Source organism: Zonotrichia leucophrys, chromosome 1 (assembly GCF_028769735.1).
Source record: "Zonotrichia leucophrys gambelii isolate GWCS_2022_RI chromosome 1, RI_Zleu_2.0, whole genome shotgun sequence".
NCBI lineage: Eukaryota > Metazoa > Chordata > Aves > Passeriformes > Passerellidae > Zonotrichia > Zonotrichia leucophrys.
In genome coordinates this window covers 86208165-86233230 of record NC_088169.1, presented here as the reverse complement: position 1 = coordinate 86233230, position 25066 = coordinate 86208165, and the positions used below count along the sequence as shown (strand labels likewise).

The 25066-nt window shown below is 47.0% G+C and overlaps 1 protein-coding gene across 8 annotated transcripts in view; it reads right to left on the bottom strand.

The window, feature by feature from the left end:
- GAB2 (GRB2 associated binding protein 2) overlaps positions 1 to 25066 on the bottom strand; it is a 93420-nt gene that overhangs the window by 15964 nt on the left and 52390 nt on the right. For 7 of the 8 annotated variants that reach the window (XM_064720176.1, XM_064720184.1, XM_064720193.1 and 4 more), the window contains exons 2-3: positions 24526 to 24826; positions 1248 to 1488 (exon numbers count right to left, since the gene is read on the bottom strand). In XM_064720176.1, the coding sequence (XP_064576246.1) occupies positions 1248 to 1488; positions 24526 to 24826 (542 nt within the window). Of the gene's footprint in view, positions 1 to 1247; positions 1489 to 7394; positions 7495 to 24525; positions 24827 to 25066 lie in introns of those variants that run through there. The other variant, XM_064720234.1, reaches the window with a different exon arrangement.

Genomic DNA, 25066 nt, shown 5'->3' with positions numbered 1-25066 from the left:
CTGGCCAGGTTTGTTTCTGCTCACCAAAGCATTGGTGCCTGCGCCCTTCTCCTCCAGGTCCCAGCCCCGTTCAGGTTCCCAGAGAGTGGCTTTTAGGCATCCTCACAGCTGGAGCGTGAGAGGACCATTTTTTTAAACCACTGTTCCATAAACTCTATCTGAAGTTAATTTTTCTGAGCCTTTTTCCGTTGTTGTTTTCTGAGTAGGGAAAGTCAGCTGCAGCAGGAAAGCCCAGTGGATGCAGCCCGAGCTCTGCACTCACTCACGCCAGCTGGGATCCGACTGTCTCTCCCTCCCTCCTTGCCTGCTCCTGCGAGCCAAAACTCTCCACGTCAAAAAAACTCCTCGCTATTTAAGGCAACCGGCTGGGTCTGGAGGCGGGGACTGTCGCTGGCTCAGGAATCCCACACTGTGCACCACGAGCTGCCACCAAAGCCAGCGAGCTCTGCAAGGGGTGAACGGCAGGGTGGTGCAAACCCTGCCCATCCCTTTGTTTGTCCTTTTTCTGGTTATTTCTGGAATTAGGGCCCTGCCTGCAGGATCACAAAGTGGTTAAGGCTGGAAGGGACCTGTAGAAATTATCTGGTCTAAACCCTTCCTCAAGGAGGGCTGTGGCAGGACTGTGCCAGACAGCTTCTGAATATCTTCAAGAATGGAGACTCCTAAACTTCTCTGGGCTACGTGTGCTAGTGTTCAGTCACACTCACAGTGAAAAAATGCTTCCTGATGTTCAGATGGGATCTCCTGTGTTTAAGTTTGTGCCCATGGCCTTGGGTCCCTGGCACTGGGCATCACTGACAAGAGCCTGGCTCCATCCCCTTTGCACCATCCCTACAGGGGAGATACCCCTGAGACTTCTCTTGTGCCAGCTGAAACAGTTCAGCTCTCTCAGCCTTTCCATTTAAGAAAGATGCTCCAGGCCCCTCAGCAATTTCATGCCCCTTTGAACTGGACCCAGTATTGACCCCAGGGTACTGCTAGGGACTGGCCTCCAACTAGACTTCATGCCACTGATCCCCACCCTCTGGGTCTGGCCTTTCAGCCAGCTTTTAACACCACCTGAAAAGCCAGGAAAGCTGGGAGTTTGTGAGGTCACCACTCTGACCTCCTCCCAACCATGATGAGATGAGACCATCATTCAGGACTTTCTCCAGATGGGTTTTGCAGACCTCCAAGGATGGAGGTGGGTAGAGCCCTTCACACCCAGCCCTCCCCTCAGCTGTCCCCGAGCAGGTGGGCCACAATACCTCGCATTTTCTGACTTTCTGCTCATGCACTGGTGCAGGAAAAGGTAGTCCTGGGGAGCACTGGCAGACAGGGTGCTTTGGAGGTGGCTGGCAGGCGAGTCGAAGGTGAACAGGGTGGGCTGGCTGGAGTGGGACGGCGCTGAGGACTTGCGCTCCCGCAGCAGGTGGTGGCTGGCGCCGCTGAGCTCGGCCGGGGAGGAGCGCGGGCCGTGGTTCATGGAGGCGATGCTCCTCAGGGTGTCTGTGCAGGGAGCAAGCACACCTGTGAGTGTCAGACACTGCTACCCCACATCCCGCCTTCCCAGGCTTTCCTTTCATAAATGCTCTGGCATTATGGAGGTCACTGTGGTTTGTTCACGGCTCCAAGGGATCCTCTCAGCTTCTCTACTCAGAGCACATGCAACTACAGGTACCATGTATGGAAATAAATATGTATTATATTTTATCACAAAGCACATTTCCTAATTTTATAATACTTTGTCACATGCTTAGTGGCTTGCTGGGATGTCTGCAGGATGTCAGCCTATTTCGTGGGGAGCTCAGTGGGTTGTTAAAACCTAATTTAAAAGAGAGGAGCTTTCATACCGCAGTGAGATGTGATTTAAGTCACCTCCATCCCTCTGTGTAAGGGCATCACTGCTATCCCTTTACACTTGGGTTAACTGAGGAATAGGGTGGGAATCTAGATGGACATAACGACAGCGAAGATGAAAAATATTCTCATGTTTCCAAATTCTGTATTGATTTTGTGAGCTCAAGAGAGTTGCTGCTGTTTTCTGTGAATTTAAAGGGATGCAGACCCAAGACATGACTCTTAGTGCCCACTCCCCCTGCTCAAGGAGAAACAGACTTTAAAATATTAAATCAATTTAAATGGAGAGTATCCCAGAGGTCAGGAATAATCACTCCAGCCCTCTCGTAAGTGTGCTTCATTAATTCAAACCACAGATGAATTTTTACAGCCAAGCTGTAAATCCCCATAAAATAAAAAAACCTACCAAACAAAGCCAAAACCAAAAAAGCCAAAACAAAACCAAAACACCCAGGAAACCCACAAGCTTCAGAATATTTTGGAAATGCTGATCCATCTCTGGTTGCAGAAGACCACAGACACAGAAGACCATCCATGCACTGCTGACTTGTGAAAACCACTCACTGTGGTTTGCAGAAGTCACACTTCATATAGTAAGTGTGATTTACATTTATTTGGTGCTGATACAAAACACAGAAAAAACCCAAACCCCAACAGAAAGGGGAAATCCACACATTTTCTAGCCACACCTAATTTGGGAATGGATCTCAGGTTTCCCTGACATGATGTTCACCAGCTCTTCAAATTTGACTTCAGGCACCCATGCTCCAACACAAGGATGAGTGACTTGTTATACATTACCAACCTCTTTTTTTCCATTCCTTCCCTCAAATTCCAGACCCTACCAGAAATTTTGCACCTGACTCCTTTATGCTACAGAGAAATGAGTTCTCTACAAAGTGGCTGTAGTGGCTCAGGCAAGGAGAAGCTCCACATAGGGTGATTTTTCACAACTTGTGAATCATGTCAAGATACAAAATCAATCTGTCTGCTGCTCATTCACAGCTGCTACATTTTTTTCCCTGGTGTTACTGCAAACTTCACCCAGTGCACAAAAAGTACATTAATAAAAGCCAAAGAGCCTGCCTTGACTGTGTTGTTTGGTTTGTGCTAAACACAGAAAGGATCGATATTTAACACTGACATTAATGGTGGGGGATGACAGCTTAAAACTCTGATTCTTGTCTTTTTTGCATGGGCATTAAAGATCCCCTGGGGCTCCTTCATGGGAGTAAATGGCCATCTCAGTGTCCCCGGACAAAACAGTGTCTTGACCCTCATTCTTATTAAATATTTATCCCACAGCAGTGCAGAATGATCCCCATTGGAAAAGGAGTCTTGAGAGCTATGAAAATTCCAAATTGAGTGCTTTGAGATCAACCAGGATGAGAGATCCCAAACCCACACTGCCATCAAAAACAGGGGTGCTGCACCCAAAGTGCCCCTCAGGAGCCCCATCTTGCCACCTCCTGAATCAGCACCAAAATTGCCCACGGCACTGTGCTTTGGCCAAGCCTCTTTGGGCATGGTGAGCATGACAGGTTGGTGTTGTGCTCCCATCCCAGCATGAAGGTCACCTCTGGGGACAACTGTGAACTGCACAGCGTTGGGGTCCCTCCAATAGCTCAGAGCTGTCCTCTCAGACTATCCCTGCAGGCTCTGCACTTGCCATTGCATCAAAATATCATGGCAAGGCAAAATACACGCAGGAGCTGGAAATAACACTGATTTATTTGTGCTAACACAGCCTGAGGGGAGAGATGGGGCAGCACAGAGGAGACAGTCCCCAGCAACACCCCAGGGCACAGCAACTTCCAATGGTAACACTTCAGGGAGCCCTGGCATTCTGCACTGCCAGGAGATCTTAATCTTTCCCCAAAAATCAGTCTAGTTTGGGGAAAGCGGAGAACACAGTGCAAAAGATGCACTCAGAAATTAGGATGAATTACTCCATGGTTACTCCAACCACGTAAATGAAAATGGGGGAGGAAGGGGGGCAGGAGGCAATGCCTGGTAAAAGCATGTCACTTCCCTGGGGAAAGCCGCTCTATTGGCATCCTCATCGATTTTCAAAATGAATTCCCAGCTTGCTTCCCACAGCGACCTGGCCACTGAGAGCATTACTGGGAGCCAATTCAGGACTCACGTACTCCATTAGGTCTGTGAGATGAACTCTGTAATAGTAGGTGAGAGATGGATTGCTTTGCAGGGCTGGGAGGGTATTGCAAGGGCTGGGAAGATAAATCCTGTTGAAGGAGACTGCCAAGATTGGTCTGGATTTTTTATGTTGTGGGGTTTTTTGGCACCAGAATAAAGGACAGCTCATGTGTCCAGGTCACACGCTGACAGAGGGTCCTGCTGGAGGGCAGGAAAGGGGGCAAGAAAGGAAATGATGGTAGAAAAATAGTATTTGAAGACTAGCACAGGCCAATGGAAAAATCAAGACACCACATCAAGTTAAACACAGGCAGATCCCCATGAGGGTAAGGCACAGAGGATGAATACGAGACAGAGATTCCAAAGCCACTTCAACTTGCCATGCTGCAGCACCCAGCTGCCAAGCAATGAGGACAAACACTCCTTTCCCACATCCCTGCAGCGCTCTTAGAGAATCCATGGGATCCCATCTGGATGCCTCCAGGCAGCAGTCCCACCCGCATCATGACCAAAGATACTCAACTCGAGCTCTCCACAAGCCAAAAAGAATGATGATTCTCAATCCCTCATGGCCATCCACCTTGGGGCCATGGATAAACCCAGGCCTCTCCATCATTTAACAGCGTAGACGTAACCCTCTAATCCTTTGGCTTGATGTTGGGATCTTGAGTTTATGCTGAGGGAATGTATCAAGTACAGCCAAGGAGGGATAAGATCCTGTGCAGTTCCTACTGCCTCTCCCAGGGGGGACAGAGTTAAAGTTATGTAGTGGGGCCATGTGGGAAGTGTCATCTTAACCCCATGTTTCCTGGCCAGTTCTCCTCTGAGTTTGGGGAATTGAACTCTCACGGTCTGGAAAAGGCAGTGTTGGACGCCCACAAGTTAAAATCCAATGTCAGCAGCATGATTTACACAAGTACATCTTGCTGGGCCCAGGCTGCAGCTGTTGCACTGGTCCCTGCAAGAAGCCAGCAGCTCTGTGGGGACAAACCAGCACAGCCCTGCAATTCCCCATGACGCCAGTGGCCTTTGGCTGAGGGCTTGGAACTCACTAGTTCAGGTTGAGATATATCTTTTTGTCCATGTGTTACAGCAAAGTGAGGAAAAAAACTTGGAAATCTGTCCTCAAAGTAAAAATCCACAACTGTGAGCACAGCCAGCAATGGGATGGACTAGGCTGGGAGCCAGGAATTTTTTATGAATGTTTTCAATCCCCCAAAGCGGTAATTCCCTCCTTGTTGACAGTTCTGAATTCCCTTGCTCAGAGCACTCAACTATTGCTATGTGCACATAGCTTCACACAGTGTTCCTGGGCTTATCTGAACAAAATAATAACTCAGCCTCCTTTGGAAACTGTTGCTCTCAATGTCCTTTTCCACCGGAGCCACAACGTCATCCTTCCCTGCCTGAAGGCAGAGGCTGGGGCTGCAGCTCCCTGTATCTTCACATGATGCTGTGGATAAATTCCTGTGCTCCTGTTGATTGCAGCAAAGGTGCCAGGCTTGTGTGGTATCCCTAAATGGCACAAAATTCCCATGATCCCCAACACCAAACTGGCAAGGACTGGTCCAAGTGCTCCACAGATAAGAGCTCCTCAGATCTGCTCTGGCCACCAAGTGCCTTGGACCACACTGCTGATTTTGTGCCAGTAAAAACTTGTGGCAAATGAGACTTTCTTTATCAAGGGAATAGTAGAAATCTATTACAAATAATCCCCGGGATGGCACAGAGCAGATAATGCTCATGCACCATCGTCTTCCTCACCCTCTGGAGCAGTTCCATCATTTATCAGCAAAAAGAGGGGGAACATCATGGGAATCACATGGGAATCTCCCCGCACTCTTACTTTTGTTGCCAGCTCTCTCCTCATGCACAAATACTGAGAAATAATTAAAACAAGACAAACAACCCTACCAAAACAAGCCATGCACATGCTTCTCCTGGCAGGAAGAGAACAAACAACATGTCCAGTGGATGAGTCAACACATCACAGCGCTGCCAAGAGGCCCTGGGATGCCATGAGGATGAGCATGGCACCCGAGGAAGGTTTATTTGCTGAGCTTTCCCTATTGCCTCCAAGCTGGATGGCATTTGGAAAAGCTGTTGTCAGTCTGAGCATGCACTGGCAGATCACTAAAGGTTTTCTCCAGCAGGTTGGTGGGACACAGCATCCGATCTGGATAATTTCCCCTCTCTTTCAAAATGGAGAGCTGTGTGCATGGACACAGGCACCCCGATTCTTTTCACTGCCCAAATTTTGGGTGCCAATTAGGGACAGTTGAGCTTCCTAAAAGTGAGGACAGAGCACAGCTTCATCCCTGACTGCAGAAGAGCTGAAAAGCAGAGAGACAACAGTGACATAGGGCTTTTGAGCTTTTCCTTTCCAGTCTCTGATGCTCATTTCCACTTGCTTTGGGAAACTGGTCAGGACAGAATGGCCAAGGGAAAGGAGGAGCATCACCCCTTTACAGACAAGGACCTGCTGCACAGAGGGCTGAGGGCATGGTTTCAGTTATACAATTTCACCCATCTAAATGATACTTAGCCTATGCTAGTTTCCTTAGGTTTTCTCTATAGAGAACAGTGAAATCTCCCAATTATTGAAGCATTTGACACAGGATAGGGAGAATTACCCAATAAAGAGTTATGGGAGAGATAGTGAGAAAAAGATGACAATAAATAAACTGCCTTTCTCTATTAGTATCAGTGCTGTGCTTGCATTTGTATGAAACAACTGAAAAATATTGGCAAAGTAAGAGAGCATTTGCTTCAGAGAAGCATGGGAAACAGGGGAAAATATCACAGTGCTGGAGAGTGAGAGCGAGAAGAGAGGGAAAGGAACCTGACCTCAAAGCATTACATAGCTCACTTATTTTAACAGTAATCAATTCTTTGAAGGACGAAGGGGCAGAAGGAGAGAGACTGAAACTGAAACAATGCAATGCTTCCCCCTGTAGAATACAGGTTTGCTTCTGCAAGATGAGGCTGTGCCCCAAATCCCATCCCTGCCCTGGGAAATACCTCCTGGTGACAGCAACTCATCTCTGTTTCATGTCAACATGTCCTGGACATAGCAGTTACCACCTGAAGAGCAAATCTGCCACTTGATGGTGGAGCGCAACACTCATGTCAATACTTGGAAGTCTAACATTTGGCCAGACTGGCACTCCTGGTGAGCACCTATTTAATTTTGTTATAAGGGCTTCAGTGCTTTGAGATAAAAGCAGATGAAGGTGGAGGCTCACAAACACGGTTTATGTGTGCCTTTGAGCATCCCACGTGGGACACCCTCATCTGAGAGTCCTGGAGTGGGACGGTGACCCACAGCTAGGGATGAAGGACAGTCCCAGGGTGGCAGCATGGGCTGGGCTGGGCCTTGTTTGCTGCATGGAACTCACCTCATCTTGCTCTGCTTCATGGATCATCGTTTCTGATATTACAAAACCAATCTGTTGAGGGGATGCCAAACCCATCTGATTAAATGGTACAAAGAAAAGGCTGGAACAGAGGAAAAGGGAAAAGATGATGTGGTGTAACTATAAAAAACACAAAGTGGTCTCAGGGTGGGCATTTTTGCCTTTGTCAGGGTAAGTATATAAGGTGGCAAAACCAAGGCAATGGGGATGTGTAGAATTAGCTGCTTTCTGTCTGTGGGTGGCACATGTGAATTCTGACAGATGCCAGGGACATCCTTAGCAAGTCTGTCTGGAGCTACAAGCAGCCTGTGGAGGCCAGTGCTGCAGGACAGGGTTGAAGCTGCTGAAAACAAAGAGGTATAGAAAGAGATGACACATTTGTATGAGAAAAGGGTTTTTCCCCCAGAGGCAGGCTCGTGATGGCCCAGGATCAAACCAGCTCTCTTACGGTGTGACATGAAGCTCTGGCATCCTGTTTGGGAGGATTGCACTGGATATTATTATTGGTTATTAAAACTGGTTATTACTATTTATGATGATGATGACTAATGAATTTGGCACCTCCTAACCCAGTTTTCCCTTGGAAATCACACTAGAGCAGTCTCACCCAAGCACTGCAGTCCAACACGTCATCAAAAAGTCCAGAAGCTGATGAACCACTGGCTTCCACTAGCCCAGGAAAAACTTACTTTTAGGTCCTGAACAAATTTTTCCTCGTCCTCCTATCATTCACTGCAAGCAGTATGTGGGAACCTCTCCTTGCCTGAGCAAACATGAGTGCATGCCTCACTTAGCAGGGATGGAGCAGAAAGAATGAATCCTGGTCTAATCCCTGACAGGGCTTCTTAACAGCCCGCTTTAAATTTTATAGCCCTTTTTATAGACAGTGGGAGTGGAGGTCTTTAATGTTCCAGCAGAGCAGAGAAAAACTTTCACTAGGAGAAAATGTGAACCCATTTTACTTATGCATGATTTAGGACCATTTCTATTCAAAGCAGAGCACAAGAGGCCCAAATATTTGCACTTTGTATTATAGAAGAACTGCCATTCCCAGCTCTTTACAGAAGTAATTTATTTCGATCTCACCTTACCTTGGGGGAAGAAACATTACAACTCCCAGTTTGTCAGGGAGTCAATAAAACAGCAACACTGTTATGGGTCTGCTCTACCATTGCTCAGCAAGGCAAGGCCTGGGGAAAAAAAAGAACACCCCAAATTTCACCTCTCAGAGTCCCCTTCTTCAAGGGTACATTTGCATTCATGCATACAACCTAACTGCAGGAGTTTGACTCTGTTTTTCTCTCCTCTATATAAGATTAATGTTATTTTTGCTCTGTGGTTGGTGTTTTAGCTGATGAGTTAAAAGGAAAGGGAGGTGGGAGCTGCAGTGCAGGGGTATGGGGTGAAGATGAGGACAGGTGGCTGCAGTAGAGCTCCACATTTCTCACACAGCTTCAGGTGAGCCCATCATGCCCAGCCCTGCAAAAATCCAGACAGGAGACAGTCATTAACCCTCATGGACACAACATTGTGTCCCTGAAGCAGCCACAAAGCAGCCCAGAAGTCAACGCAAGCAAGAATCGGTCCAGCTCCAGAAAACATGCTCGTTGGGGTGGAGAATGAAACTTGTTTGGTTTTTTCCCTTGCTGGAAGTAAGCTTTTTTTTTTTTTATCTCTGAAGCCTTTTCTCCCAAAACAAGCCTATCTGCAATGGATTTCCATGTAGTTTTTGTTTCTTCATTTGTTTTCTTATTCTTGTTTTTTTTTTTTATTTAGGGGCATGGGCATACCCTGCCCACATACTGGGATCATCTGAAGAAATCCCAAGCCATTCTTAAGATATTAGAGAGTAAAATGCAAGAAGCAAAAATCTGTATAAGCAATGGGAGGATTGCACCTTGCCCAGACACTCTCTTGATGTGTTCTGCAATACCAGCACTCCAGGAAAAATGCAGACAGCTCAAAAAGCCATCCTGGATTTTTCTGCCCATCATTAAAATCGCGAGTCCTGCCCATTAGACTGTCTATTAACAGTGCTCAGTGGAAGCAGAGAAAGAAAAGGTCCTTTCCAGCAAGCTATTCACATTGCCATGAGGTTAAAAATGCCTGTGACCCCCAAAGCTTTATGCATTCAGAAATCAGGAGTTCACATGCAGTAAAGATCTTCAGTACCAGTTAAAGCCCAGAGGTTTTTCTCTTCCCCTTCTTTTAAGATGCAATGATGGCAAAAGGACTTGGAATTTATTCCCTACACATCGCCATAATCAAATAATATGCTAATGCTATTAGCATGGGACCTTGCATGGCAAATGACTTAGACTCATATTCTCTTTCAAAATACTAGAGTTTCATTTAAATTGGTCTCCACAGCAACCAGAAATGAACTGGAATAATGTCGGATGGAAATTTTCATGTCTGAGCATGACGGACAAGGAATTTTGCATCAGGGATTGCGGGGAGAGCCATGAAAACAGCCTGATCCCACCAGGGTTGGTGGGCTTGTGCTGCTCAGTTCCTTCCCAAACAGTCAGGTGATGACAAATGCAAGGACAAAATTCACCTGCACGTCCAGGAGGACCTCAAAGCATCCTGATGGAAAAAAGATGAGAAGACATGATGTGGGCTCATGTAGAAGGAACCCCGAGAAGCTTTTCTTGGTCCTTCTCCCTGCGGATTCTTTCTGAGTGGCCTCAGGGCAGACAAGTGACAAGTGTTTTCATGGATCCTGAATCAGTTCTTGTCTGTTAAACTCAAACCTGGCTGTTTGTAACTGGTCTGAGAGAACCAAGCTTCTCATCACGGGCTGTCGCAGACATCTTTTATGAAAAATCCTTTCCTTAGAATTTTTCCTCCTGAGAAGCTGAGAGGCCTCAGGAACAAAATGTAAACAATGGTTATATGCTGCTGTGGAATGCAACAGGTGCATCTGTGATTGGTCTCATAGAGTTGTTTCTAGTTAATGGCCAATCACAGTCAGCTGGCTTGGACTTTCTGTCAGAGACAGAAGCTTTTGTTATCATTCTTTGCTATTCTATCCTTAGCCAGCCTTCTGATAAAACCTTTTCTTCTATTCTTTTATTATAATTTTAATGTAATATATATAATAAAATAATAAATCAAGCCTTCTGAAACATGGAGTCAGATCCTTGTCTCTTGCCCAATCTGAAAATCCCTGTGAACACCGTCACAACGGGCCACACTCCTGTTGTACAAGCACAGACCAGGAAGAAAGTGTTTGTTATTGGCTTCCCTCTGTTACAACAGGAAATGCTGCTGCTTCCTTTATCTCAGCTGCTCACAGTTTCTCCATGGTAAGCACTGTCTCCCATGAGGATCTAGGATGTAAAGGACTTGCAGCATCCTCTGACCTGTGCCCACCAGCTGATCACATGGTTCTGTTCCATTGAAAACACTACCCAAACCCATTTGAAAATGAGCTGAGCTTTGCAATGCCATGGCTGAAAGGCTGCTGGTTAGAAATTAGCTCTAATTTCCCAAGAAAGTGTTTTCCCAGATGCTGTACTCATCTTTCCTGCACTTGTTTCACTCTGTGGTAACCATTACATCAGCAGGCATGGTGTGATCCTCATCCTGGCTGGAGCTTCTAGACATTCCCCTAATCATAAAATGAGTATTAGCAACGTGTCCCACAAAAATGTCTTTGAAAGCCATGTCAGAAAGTGGGAAGCATCTCGCTTGAGAATGGCTGAGAGTTCAGGCAATTAAAAGAAAACAACTCTGACCAGTCTTTCGATTCTGCTTGTAATTATCTGGATTCTGGTGGGTGTTAAAACATCTGTACTGGTTTGGCAGGGACTGGGGAGCACAGCTTGTGCCAAAGGCAAGAACTGGCGTGGGTTGAAAGCAGTGCAATACTTTGGAGCGGTATTTGCACTCAGAAATGCAGGGCTGGCAGCTCCTCCCACAAGTGATTTTGTGTTAGGGTCAGTTCCAGTAGTGTCCCTGTCCCCACATTCCCCATCCACCATGGCTTGTGCTCCTGTGGGACCACCCCAATAAAGAGCTGAGGGCGGCAAAAGGAGATGCAGACTGGGCTGGAGTCCTCAATCCCACTGGGCTTAACATCCTGATAGACTTTGGTCACTATCAGTTCAATGCCATCTTAAGTTCTTGTTTTTCTTTTCCCTGTGGATGAGTGTTTTCAGCTGGACACCCTCCATCTCCCCGTCACATCTGGTCATGCACAAGCAAGTCTCTCCCCGCTGGATATTTCTGCACCGAGAAGCAGAGCAAACTCCCAGCATGGATGCTGCTGTTTGAACCCTGTGCACTAAAGCAGGGGCTGGTTTTGTGGGTATTTTTAACACACAGCAGCAGCAGAGCTGTGTTTAGTGGAGCAATGGAGCGTAATGTATAGCTTGGTCCTCCAGAGACTCAGGTAAGGCAGATTTATCACAATCTCCTTCACGGTTACAGTTTTAGATTTTGGCATTCATTGCCTGACGCAGGTACAAAATATCCACTGGCATCCAAAGACCAGAGCAAACCATCCCTGCTCTGATTCTTGTTCATGGGTTGGGAACTATCCCATGGCCTTACTCAGCATTTCCTCATCTCCTCTTCCTTGCTCAAACCAGCTCACAGTGTGGTAGACTCATTCTTAGAAGCCAGAAGCACCAGATGACATTACCCGCCCTGCAGCTCACCCATCCGTGCACCCACCACAGCTGGAAACAGCATCCAGAGCAAAATTCACATCTTCCTGCCCGGTGCCTTGCCCGGTGCTTCATGCTTGGCTTAGGGCCAGCTGAAAATCTTCAGACATCCTCCAGCTGGAAAATGCCATTTAATCAAAATAGGAGCTTGCCAAGGGATCATTTGAAGCCAGAAATTACAAGAAACCTTCAGAGAATAAAAGTGAATTTTAAGTAAAAGGGGAGAAGGTCAAGGTATTTCAATTCATTCTCATCAGAGCGGATCATTTTTGGGGGAAGATTGCCCCTCTTCAACTGAAAATCATCATGATGTGCTTTTTAGATGTGAAAGTGCAATCTTGTTTTTTCCTGAAATTCATTCAAATTCAGTGTGAAAAGGTGTGAATCAAAATTGACACCGAAAAAGTATGAAAATGAATACCAGAGGGAGTGAAAACGAAGATGCTGAATTTTCACTGCCTTTGAAAGGGAATTTGTTTTGGGCTTGTCACCTGCTTCACTTGTTGCAAGAACAGCATTTCCCCAGATTGCTCTGACTCTACACAGGCAACTTTGGAGCACTCCTTCTTCCTCACAGGAATGGGATTTATTTAATTTTTGATTTTAATTACTGATGTGACACATGTCTGAACTTAGTGTATTTGGGTGCTGAGATAGATCTGGGTGAGATCCATCTTCATTCTTCATCTACAGGATGAAAAGTGGAAGGGTGACAAATAGACAGTACATTAGACTCATTTTTCTCCAGAGATTCTGGGAAGAATAAGCCAAGATATAATGGCTTTTGGCTACAACCACGGGAATGCAGGGATTGGTGGGACCAGACTAGAAGCCAGCCTGCTGCAACCTCCCACCTCCAACTGCTCTGGAGACATCCGAGAACATCACAGGGACCACTCATGCAGCAATGCACCCACAGGGAAAACCCATCTGTGCATCACCTCATCACTCATAAACCTTATTAAAGCAAATATTTTAACTTATCTAATATGATGGAGGGCATTCCTGGAGTCATGGCAGTACTAATTCTTTGAGTCACTTTATCTGGAAAACAAACCACTGCATAACACTGCTCTATGAACACAGGGTTGGCCCTCCCTTCAGATGGGGCCACAAGACACCAGACCACTAGCATGTCTTCTCATCACTGAGATGAGAGTGGATCTTTTAGTACACAAAGCTCTGTTTGCCCAGGATTTGGACAGCATGGATTTATCTCCATAAAAATGTTACTGGAGGGCAGAGGACAGGGTGGTCCTTCCAACACTGTGCCAAAGAAACTCAAAGCATTTCTGAGCCTGTACTCTTGAGTTCTTCTTAGAGGTAGAAGAAACAGTGGAAGTGAGTTTCTGGAGCATAACAGAAAAAACAACAGGATCTCAGGTGCTCAGAAGGGGTTATGGTGATGCCAAAGAGGAGATCTAACAGTATTTATAAACTGTAATAAAGCTGTAAAAGCATGAATGAGCTTCAAATGAAAATCACAAATCCACCTCCTTTTCTTAGAATCACAGGGATGAGGAAAAGCCACAAGAGTCAATAAACTGGGATTGAGATACTTAAAAAAAAAAAGTAAAAAAATAAAAGTAAAGACTTAAGAGACATCATAGTGCTTTCTGGGGAAAAACAGTCTTCTGCTCTATGAGGAGTTTTATTCAAAGATGAAAGCAGCATTTTCATAGCATCATAGAATGCCTTGGATTGGAAGGGATCTTAAAGACCACATAATTCTAACTCCACACCATGGGCAGCGACACCTTCCACTAGACCAGGTTGCTCAGAGTCCCATCCAACCTGGCCTTAAACACTGTGGGCATCCACAGCTTCTCTGAGGAACCTGTGCCAGTGCTTTACCATCCTCAAGTAAAGAATTTCCTCATAACATGTAGCCTAACTCTCTCCCCTTTAAAACTGTTTCCCTTGTCCTACCCCTATCTGCCCATGTAAAAAGCCACTCTCCCTTTTTTTTTAATAAGCTCCCTTTTTGTTTTCAGCTGGAAGACCATGTGTTGACCAGGTTTTGACCCTAACGCTAATCATCAAAGCAACCATCAAGTAGCAGAAAGATTCATCACAGAATTTATGGATTTCAGACGGGTGTTTGAAAGACTTCATCATGACTCACTGGAGAGCAATATGAACCATCATGGCAAGCCAGCAAAAATAATTATCATCGTAAAGGCTTTCCATCAAGGTTCAGTCTGTGCAGAGCACACAGGGGCTTGAGGGGAGGGTTTACACACACAGCAATGTCAAACAAGGTGGTGCTTGGCAGGGCAGGTGGGCAGCCATGAGATGAAGGTGAGGATGGAGCCACAGGCAGCCCAACAGCCATTCACAACACTTTTACAGGTGATGAAGTATTTGCGAGTGCCCAGACACCTGCCCAGCACTTCAAAAAGAGGATTCATTGTCAGCTTTGGGGAAAAAAAAAAAAAAAGGCAGCAATTGCAATGAGTCACTCCACTCCAGCTTACTTCCAAAAGCAACAGCGCACAAGCACAGGGACAGTTTGGCAGTGGAATGATGGGAGGTAATCACACCAAAACTTGGCACAAGCAGCTGTGCTGGCCAGGATGGGATTAGGTCATGTGGAACTGAGAGAGCATATGATGAAATTTTTGAGGTGAAATGTTGTTTTCCATTTTAATAAACAGATATAGAGGGTGGCAATCAATCAAAGGTGCAAAGCAGTCACATTGCTCAGCACGTGACAATTAAGTATGAAAAGAAGCTACATGCCCAGTAAGTGTTTGATATGAGGTTTAGGTTGGATATTAGGAAAAGGTTTTTTACTCAGAGGGATGCAGGGGCAGCTACAGCAGGTCAGGACTGTGTTCAGACAGATTTTGAGTATCTCCAAGGATGAAGACTCAGGTTGGTGGGTTTGTTGGGGGGCTGGACTTCTTTCTTCACACAGCTTTAAGTACTTGCTTCATCCTCTGTGGCTTAAAGTGATTGTAAGCATGGAAAAATGGCAAAGAAGATCCTTGGATATCTTATGGAAACTGTAACTCCCTTCTGTGCCTGAATTCCACAGAGAAGCAGCTTACTGTGGGCAAGTGGGGAACAGAAGAGATACAGAATATCTAATTTTCCTGGACAGTCTCATTTTTAGGCACATTTTTCAGGAGCTGTGGCCAAGTGTCCTTTTAAAGACCATTCCCAGCTTGGAGGGAACAGACACCATTCCTGATGTGCCTCTGGCAGCAAATGGCTACAGTCAGGATAAAAGATGCACCAAACACATCTGTCCTGTGCCCTGGTGATGAATCCTTTCAAGCTGAGGCTGCCTGTCTGCTCAGTGCTTGTGCAGCACCTGGCACAGCAGAAGGCATGTTTCTTGGCCACATCTACTCTGTGATGGACCCTTAGAGATGCTCTCAGCCTTCCTGGAGGGAGCTGGGACATGGAAGAAGGGCATCCCTAGATCAGGTGTAAGCCCCACAGCCCAAAGTAATTGCCACTATTACAGCTCTGGTATTGTACCACAATAAGCAAATCAAAAGTATGTTTGAGGAGCAGGCAGTAATTGTAACTGAGGCATAGAAACTGTCTAGGGAAGAAATGCTATCTTTACAGATAAAATCAGTAATAAATGCTACTGCATTCATAAATAAGAATCAGTCTGGAAACAAACCCTGAGCGGTGTCATGGAAAGTTCACAGGAATCGACAGCTTCATGTCTCCTTCCTGCTCCATGTGCCTTCACTTGGAGGCTTTAAAGGCTTTAGAAAGCTTTCCCTTTGCCCAGGCTTGGTTTTAATTGGAAATACAAAGCAATACAGACCAGCAAACAAACAGGCAATGGGGTTTGGGAAATGAGAGTCTAAATCTGTCCTGGCTTTTATCAGGTTTTACAAAGCAGTGTGCAGGACATATAAAAATTGTGTTCCTCTCAAAGCTTTGGAGGGAACAATGAGATATGTATGGAGGGAAGAAACGGGGAAATACATTTACATAGGGGGAAAAAAGTGCCACATTATGAAAAACTGCCAGAAAATTATCCTTTGAAAAAGTGATTTTTTTTCCCCTTGTCCAGCCTGCTTGCACTTGCATTTTGGGGTTCTCTGTCCATTGCATTTGCCAGCCTGGTTCCTACATATTGGGCATCACCCGTGGATCTGTGTCCTGCCCTGATGCCTGAGAAACTCTGCAGACAGATTCATGGCAGCTCCATGAATCCCAAAGTGCATGACCGGGGCAGAGGGGCTACAACAGTCCCAAGACCCCTCTGGGAAATATAAATGCAGGCGAATGCGGCTGTGAGTTTCCTCTTAACTGGCTGACACCCAAAAATGCCTCTCTCCCTCCCTGTCTCCCTCAGTTCTGCTCAGACAGTGTCACTCCAAGTCCATCAGCTGTTTTTGTTTCCAAGGGCTCTGCATGGTTTTGTTTTTTGATGCACTGCTGATACCGTCTGCCGCGCTCATTTTTCCACGGTCAGTAAGTCACCCTAAAAATTCCTCTGTGCCCATTAAACTAACAGAGCTCATCTGACAGGGCTCATAGCCATATAAGCCAATTGCAAAACAAAGAATTATGTTAAATGGGTTTCTGATTCTGGGTGCCAGGCCACGAGACAGCCCTGCCCAGGGCTGAGATGTGAACTCAGCTTGTCAATCTCTGCTAGGAAACCTGTGCTGGAAAGGCTGGGCAATGCTTTTAGCGCTAAAAAAAAGCCTCAAACCTCTTGAACTTCACATTTCTTCCTTCTCTCCCACCAAAACCCCAGCCTCAGCTCAGCTAAACCAGTGGGACTTTGGCCAGGAATGGGCAGGATTTTCCCCAAAGGCCCCAATCCTCGAGCTCTGTGTTTATCTTCAGAAGAGGCCAGTTGGATACCCTTGAGCTGGGCGCCAGCTGGGAAACAGTCAAGAGGAGCTGGAGTATTTTGACTGTTGGTCCTTTTTGAAAGCTGAGCATAAATTTTTTTTTATTGCTGGTTGATGGTTTTATTATTTGCAGCAAGATAAGAGCATTTTTTGCCTATAAACCTTGTGCTCCCACAAACAGCTGCATCCTATGCCAGTTCCCATCAGTGCTGGGTATGGTCAAAGGAGGCTCAACAAATACTTATCTTCCAATGAACTCTCTGGGATGGCAGAGTTTTGGGTTTGCAAACACAAGGCTCCCATATCTTCTGGATTTTTTTCAGTTCTGCCTCTTCAAAATGTCCACAGTCACAATAAAAACACCTACAGAAGAAAATGCTAAACATTCCTAAATTTCCAAAACCCAAACCGTGAAGAAAGCCTTGGTCCGAGCATTGCAAATGTCAGAGATTTGATTACATCAGATGCCCTGAAGCCAGAGGCTTGGTTTTTTAATCAGGTAGATACCTTAAGACCCTTTCCCTTGCTAAAACCTTCTGCATCCTTGCCTCAGTCCTTTTCTTGGCACCTATGTGGGCAGGAAACTTTCTCTTGGTATCAAGGACAGTGATCACCCCAGCAGTGCAGTGCTGACTCTGGTCCTGCAGTGTTCCTGGGAAGGCAGCATGCTGAAGAGCAGAGTACAGGAAGAGGAATAAGGTATGGAAGAATAGCAGGGGTTGCTCGTTGTCTGGTGTAAATGAAATTATGAAAATGAAATCATTGACGATCCAGCTTGACAGCAAAGGCCTTGATAGCAATCCTGACACAGGCGGGATGAGTTTTAGTAGAAAGTGGACACCTGAGCTCATCAGTCCTACTTCCTTGGAGAAGCAAGGGAAAGAAATGACCACTTTCAGAGTGCAAATGATTAGACATATTTTAGACATATTTTTTCATTTTCTCCCAAGAAGTGGACAGACTACAGCCACCCAAAAAGTCTCACTCTTAGTGGCATCAGTTCCCTCTCCAAACTGCCAGGGGAATCACAGCAAGGACACCCTGACCAGCTGGTAGAGATCAGCAAGGATCTCCCTCTGTTTCTGTCCTCTAGGAAGCAAATTCCAGGTCATTATTGGCACTCTGCTCTTCAGCAGACTCATCAGTACCACAACTAGCTTATCTCCAGAGGGAAGGAGGTTAAAAAGGGGGAAAAAGACAGCAGGCAGTTAACTGCTCTCAAGCTGCTCCTTTGTGCCAATACCACTCCATCTCCGGTATTGTTTACACAGAAATAAAAGCTGAACAGTGTCAGATCTTAAAATAACTTGCTGTTTGTGGAGCAGGAAAACCAGGGTCAGGGAAGTTTGGAACAAATTTAAAGTGGCAGGAAGGCTAAGGAATGAACTGTGACTTGGCAAGAAGATGCTTGTATGCACCTGAAGTTTAACCATGAGCCTGGTGCAAAGTGAGTTTGGGCCACCAGGTCCCCTCCACCTATTCCAGCAAGGCTGGGTCAAACCTGGGGCTGAGATATGACATCTGCATTTGGCCTCCAGAGAAATTCTGCAGCCACAGCTGTTCCCCTTGTTAGGAACACTCAGAACATGGAAGAAAAGTATGAGGGAGGGTTTGATCTAAATGCTCTTGAGGTGTGCAACCAGTGGATCTAGATGTGACAGAGGTGTTTTAAAAGAAGGAACTCCTTGACACTGAGTGCTGAAAGTATTGATGGGAGCACTGAGGAAAAGGCTGCATCTGTAGGTAGGGTGGGACAGCAGGCCAGAGTACAGGGCTCAAGGCTGCACATTCCTGTCCCAACACAAGCTATCTCCAAATGGGGCAGGGGATATTAGGTCTTTGGGTAGGTGAACAAACATAGGAAGGTGAAATATCTGGAGAGAATCCAACCAGATATGCCCTGTCCATCCCATGGTCAAGCTCAACTCAAACATATTCTTGTTGTAATGTCTAAAGGGACAGACTGGCCTCCATGGGAGCTGACAGCCAAGTACAACTCATACCAGGGCTTAAAGGTGCAGTCAAGACTTATGGCATCAGAAGGTAAAATGTCAAGTGGTATAAGGGGGAATAAATTTAAACTGACAGGGGGCAGTTTAAATTATATATTAGGAAGAAATTCTTTCCTGTGAGGGAGGTGAGGCACTGGCACAGGTTGCACAGAGAAGCGGTGGCTGCCCCATCCCTGGAAGTGTTCCAGGCCAGGCTGGATGGGGCTTACAGCAAGCTGGTCTGGTGGAAGGTATTCCTGCCCATGGTGAGGGGTTGGAACTGGGTGATCTTTAAGGTCACCTCCAACCCAGAGCATTCTATAACTCTAGGAAGTCATGAGGGCACAAGGCTCCACAAGGGGCTGCCTGCTCCCTTGCCCTTAGGTGGCAGTGCTGCCTGCAGATCCCAAAACAACACACAGCAGGGCCTGGGTGCTGTCAGAGACACAAGGACACCCCCACACATCCCTCCTTGTGCCCATTTCTTATTCCACATTCCTCAGCCTCTGCACAGTCCCTGGCTGGGCTCTGGACTTGTAACTCCTCCATGGCACAAGCAGGGAAGGAAGGAGGCATGTGCTAGGCACTATAGCAAGGAAGAATCTGGTCTTGTGCATTTCCCCTCTGCTTTGGTTCTTCCTGGCCATGGGACAGGCAGTGGTGGCAGGAATGCAGGAACTGTCACCTTGCACGTGCTCCCTGGTGCCCTGCTCCTGCATGCAGGGATGGGGAACACTGCTGGCTTGGGAGGGGGGGGTGGCACACAATGTTCAAACATGGTTTTACTCTAGTCTTGCAGCCCACAGCCTCTTCACTGAGTTTTGGGCAGCTCCTGTCCTCCCAGCAAGTCTTCAGGGCTGTCTCTGTTGTTTTCTTTTCTGGTCCATCTTGAGCTCCCTTTGTTGGGCAAACACCCAGGCAAACCTGGCTGCAAGCAATCAGTGGGGCTGGAGGTATCACTGGCCTGTTTCTAGGACAAACATGCTTTTGGGAGAGAAGTGAGGAGCGTGCCAGAGCAGCCAGATGGGCTCACAACACAGACTTGCAGGCAGCAGGCTGGGGGCAACCAGCCTGTGGCCCATGTGGGACCCCCAGCCCAAGCAAGTCAAGTGAGAGCAATAAATTTGCTCTCATGGGCTGGAATGGGGCAACTGGTGCAGGGTCTGGGGCAGAACCAAGCCAAAGACACCCAGGCAGGTGGGGTGCAGATCTCACCAGTGTGAGCAGAAAGTGAGTGGTATCCAGAGGCTGATCCACTAAACTGCTAGAATGAGCATGTCTGAATTGAAGGAGGAAGGAGAGACGCATCTCCATTAAATTTTAATTCTCAGCCCTGACCTATGTTCATCGAGATATTGCTGGGATTGCTCCCTGTCATGATGTAAAATATCAACACCACGCCTTGGAGATGGAGTGGGGACTCAGCCAGAACCCAGAACTGCCCTGGAGCAAAGTAGAGAAATAAATAAAAGAAATTAAATCCCAGATGGACCAAAAAAAAAAAAAAAAAAAAAGAAGATAACATGCCTGGACTGGGTGGGAGAGGCTACTGCTGCCAGACACAACCCATCAGGGCAGGAGCCCAGTGCCATCCTATCCTTTTCCCACGCCTTCCTCACCCTCTCCAAGTGGAGGGAGCTTTCGGATCAAAACAAGGACATTTACTTACACACAAATATTCCCTTCTCTGGTTTCATGTCTGGGTTAAACCTCTAGCACAGGGGCAATAATGATGTGCATGAATAAGCTTTTAAACTCCCATCCATGTCTGGTCAGCGCCCACAAATCCAAGCCCCTGAAAGAGCCCCTTTTCCATGGAGAAGGTAGAACAGGAGCTCCAGGGTGCCACTGAGGGTGGCACAGTAAATTGACACAAAGTTAATAAAGTTATTGACTCCAAAATAACTAAACCTCGCACAGGGCCCCTGCAGGGACATGCTCACTGCAGGGGCACACACTGGTTCCTGAGAAATTAAACTACAGGCTGCTGTAGCTGCACCTCTGTCCTGCTGAGGATGGGACAAGGAGGGGTTTCGGCTGAAGCATCAGCTTCAGAAAGGGTTAATGGCACATGAGATATGTTTAGTGGGATTTGGTATTTTTTTAACTTCAACAAACAAAGCATATGAGAAAATCCAGTTCACAGCTGAGCCCTGGCTGCCTGCCCACTAGGGCAGGGAAAATGCTGATGGTTTGAAATACCCATGTGCTGGCCTTTCTCATGTAGCCTGTGGCCCAGGGTCCCTGGCTGGTCTCCCCCCACTGTACTTGGGACACTCAAGGTGGCAGCAGTGCAAACTGCAGTGTAAAGGCAGCACTGACACAGGAGCAAATCTACTTTCCTTGAGCATGGCTGGCTTCCTCAGACATGCAGAGGAGCCAGGATCCTGTGAGGCTCTCCTTGTTCAAAAATCATAATTAGCTCTCAAAGTAAATAGGTGTTAACAGAAACAAAGAGCTTTGCCACAGTCTGGGTAAACACTTCAGAATCAATTTAATTTCCCTTCTCCTGGCAGATGCAATCGTGCTGCTCTGCAATTATTTTAGGTCGGGCAGGGAACAAAGCCACCGGGGCAGCTTTGCTGAGCAGCTGCTCCTTGGGACAGCCGGCAGGACCCTCTGCTTCACTGACATCCAGGCCCCCGAGGCTGAAACGAGCTTCCTTCCGCTGAACCAGATGTATAATGCAGCTGGAGATCAGCAAACCAGCAGTGAGCCATAGCATGACATTAAACCACCCTAAAGTCCAGCCTCCTTAATCCTGAGAGTCCCCCTGTCTAGACAGAACATGAAGGACTAATGCGAAAACCAAGTGACAGAAAATTTACACTCTCCCATTGAGCTGCAAACGGAAAGAAGCATCAAAGGGTGTAAATCTGTTTGCCTTTTAATTGTTTTGCCTTTTGGGAGTGTGGGTAGCACCTAAGCATGGTCCCCCACTGGTGCAGAGGGTTTGCCTCACTGCAACTCCAGGTTGCCAATTTGCTTACTAAATCATGCTAGAAGGCTTTCTTACCCTGCCTTTTCCCTTCCATCATGGGGAGCTGGTGCAACAGGCTTTTACCCAAACTGCCCCAAAAGCTAATGTCCTCCACCATCACTAGCAAACTAGTGACTGGTGACTGGGGCTCAGCTGATGTGGGATGTCCCTTTGAGAAGGCAGTAACTCAGCATATGATGGCAACTGCAGTCAATGTGTTTGCTGGTGATGGAATGTTCTCCTAGCTGGGATGTGAGAACAGCCCAGCTGGGAACAGTCTGGCTGTGGGGCCAGACCCAGCAAGGCTTTTGGGACTGTGTAAAGCAGTCACACACCCAGAAACAAGTACAACAAGAAAAATGTGCACAGTGGCTTCCCTGGGAGCTCCTGATCTTGTTCCACCACACTGCCTCTCTGCTGGGAGAAGCAGATTTAGTTAATTAATTGCTACAATTAGCATGGCGCTATTCCTGCTCATGATGGTTACCTTTTCCTCCCCCTTTTTTGGTTCATCCAATTACCAACTCATTCATTCTCCAAGGCAGAGGCCACAACAAGGTACAGAGAAGCTTGAGGATGAAGGGAGGAAGGTCCAAGAAGAAAATGCCAAGTGTCCCAAGCTCTGTTTCCACCCAGGAACTGTCTTAATCTCACACAAACTCTTGCTCCTCTCTCATCCATCCACCCCTGACTTCAAGAAGGTGATGAGGAGGGAGCACAGCACAGCAGAATTACAAACATTGCTACGACTGTTTCATTATTCCCTCCAGCTGACACCCCACAAAGGATGCACCCCATGATGAGCTTATATACACCAAAATGGACAAGACTTCCGATACCCATCGTGCTCCAATGACCCCTCAACTTCTTCACCCAGCCTCAGGCCATGGACTCTTCAAATGAACATTACTCACTTTGGGAAATTGATAATTTATTTGCCATTACTAAGCAGGGATGGTGAAGGAAAGGTGAGCATGGGGTCACTGCTTCAGCAAGGACCGAAGTGAAGCGCCAGCCCTGAATAATTCATACTCCCTCTCTGCTGCAGCATCTGGACACATCTGCTGCATTCGCCATTGCAGGCTGTTTCTTGGCTTACTCAGAAAATCAAACTTTGGCAGCTGGGTACTGTTTCAAGTGGGTACTTTCCCTACAGCATTAACGAGCTGTGATTCTGTTACAAATAGGGATTTTTGTTCCTCTTTTGCTGATGTCACTCCATGATCCTGCAGGGAATAGTGCTTGGATCTCTGCAGCCTGATGATCCCTGTGTGCCCTTTGGGACAGATGTACTTGCAAGTGGGAGATTGTTTTTCCTTTTGCTGCCCAGATTTATATTTCACTGAAGTCCCGTATCGATCCTGCTGCTGCTGGGCTGAAAGCTCATTTTACTAAATGAGAAGAAAAACAGTTCCCCCAGCTGAACGTACGCAAAATGGAAAATCCTGCAATGAAACAGCTCTTAAAAAAGGGGCCTGAACAATTTTGCTGAACCTCGAGGGCCACACTGCTGACATTGGAACGGTATGTAATTTATTTAGCCTGACCTTTCCCTGAAAGACCCGGCTGGCGACGTTATCAAGGATCCTTTCTGCCACTTGTGCACCCATTGCCAAGGTGACATCCTGCCTCATGCGTCAGTCAGCGAAGATCGCATCCGCGCTGCTGCGGTGCTTTGTTTGCTGTCCTGCCTGACAAGCTCTTGGCAGGGTTTCAACTCCTGCGGATGGCAGCTGCTCCACGAGGGACCAAAACAGATTCAAGCTGGATGTTGTTATGGGGAGTTTCATGCAGACAGAGCACAGGCCTGCAGTCCCCTGGATGAGACTGGACCAAGGATGAGATGAAGCAATGGTACCCAGAGATGCTACCACACATAATGGGATGGGCAGGTGACTACAGAGCTGCACACCACGCTCACCTCCCCATTCCATATCACTCAGGTTTTATGTGTGCCTTCATGGTGCTGGGAAAGCAGAAATAGCTCACCAGTGCTTAATGCACAGGCTTGCCCAAGTGCAGTCGAGTTTGGATGGTGGAGCACAACTCAGACAACAGGTCCCCTCACTGCGCATAAACTACCTGGAGTTTTCCTTTCTCCTGCCCAGTGCTTTCCCTGAGGGTTCCAGTAAAGAGATGGGGATGCAGGTGCAGAGAGTATGTCTGTCCTCCACATGAGAGCCTGCCAGCAGGGAAAACTGCAGTGGAGAGGAAAATGGTTCCAGTAAAGCTTCTCCCCCTACTCCATCAAGAGATTGAAATGTCTGAACAAAGGGGATTTTCACTGCTGGTTCCCACCACTCTCAAGGGGATTTTGGTGATGGATAGCGACAAAGGCTGCAGCTAAAAAAGTCCTCAAACACCACTAGCTTCTTGTAAGAGACTGAAAGGTCTACAGTTACGGAGGGTAAAAATGACTGGCTCTCACAATAGCCAAGATAGCTCTTTAGATGTCAAAGGCAGGAAAGTCTCATGAAAGTTTCCCACACATCCTTTCATTTCCCACTTCAGCCCCCCCACCCTTGGCAGGCTGCACCCCCCTCCCAGAGGTCTGATCTGAAAAAGGCCTGGGGCCCATTGGGAGGACAGGAGAAAAGATGCTCTTAGCAATGGACCTGTCTCTCATGGTACCTGTGTTCTCCTCGGACTGGTTGAAGCCACAGATCTGGCAGATGCTGCGGACCCATTTGTTCATGTCGTCCTCGGTCTCAGCCACCAGGTAGAAGGTCCTGTCGCTCGTCTTGATGTCGAAGATGTAGCTGTCTTGCAGCTCCTTCTTGTTGAAGGTGAGGCCTGCGTCCACTTGCTCGCAGAAATTGAGGTTGATGACACGCAAAGGCTTCTTGGAGTGGTCATTTTTGTAGTACTCCAGGACATCGGGGTCGCCACTCATCCGACCGCTGCGCAGGACGAACCAGCGTTTCTTCCATGCCTGAAACCAAGACAACAACAAGCATGAACGCCACTGCTGCATCTGTGAGAGCAAAAATCCACTGCTAGGCACAGGGTGACACAGAGGGACACTACACTTCACCATGGGGTGCTCTGGGAAGCTGCTCAGGCATACCTGCAAGAGGGGCATAGACTCAGCTCAGCTCTTCAGTTCGATACTGAAATCCAGGAGAACTAAATACCAAAATGGCATCATAGCATAAGACGACACCAAAAGGTG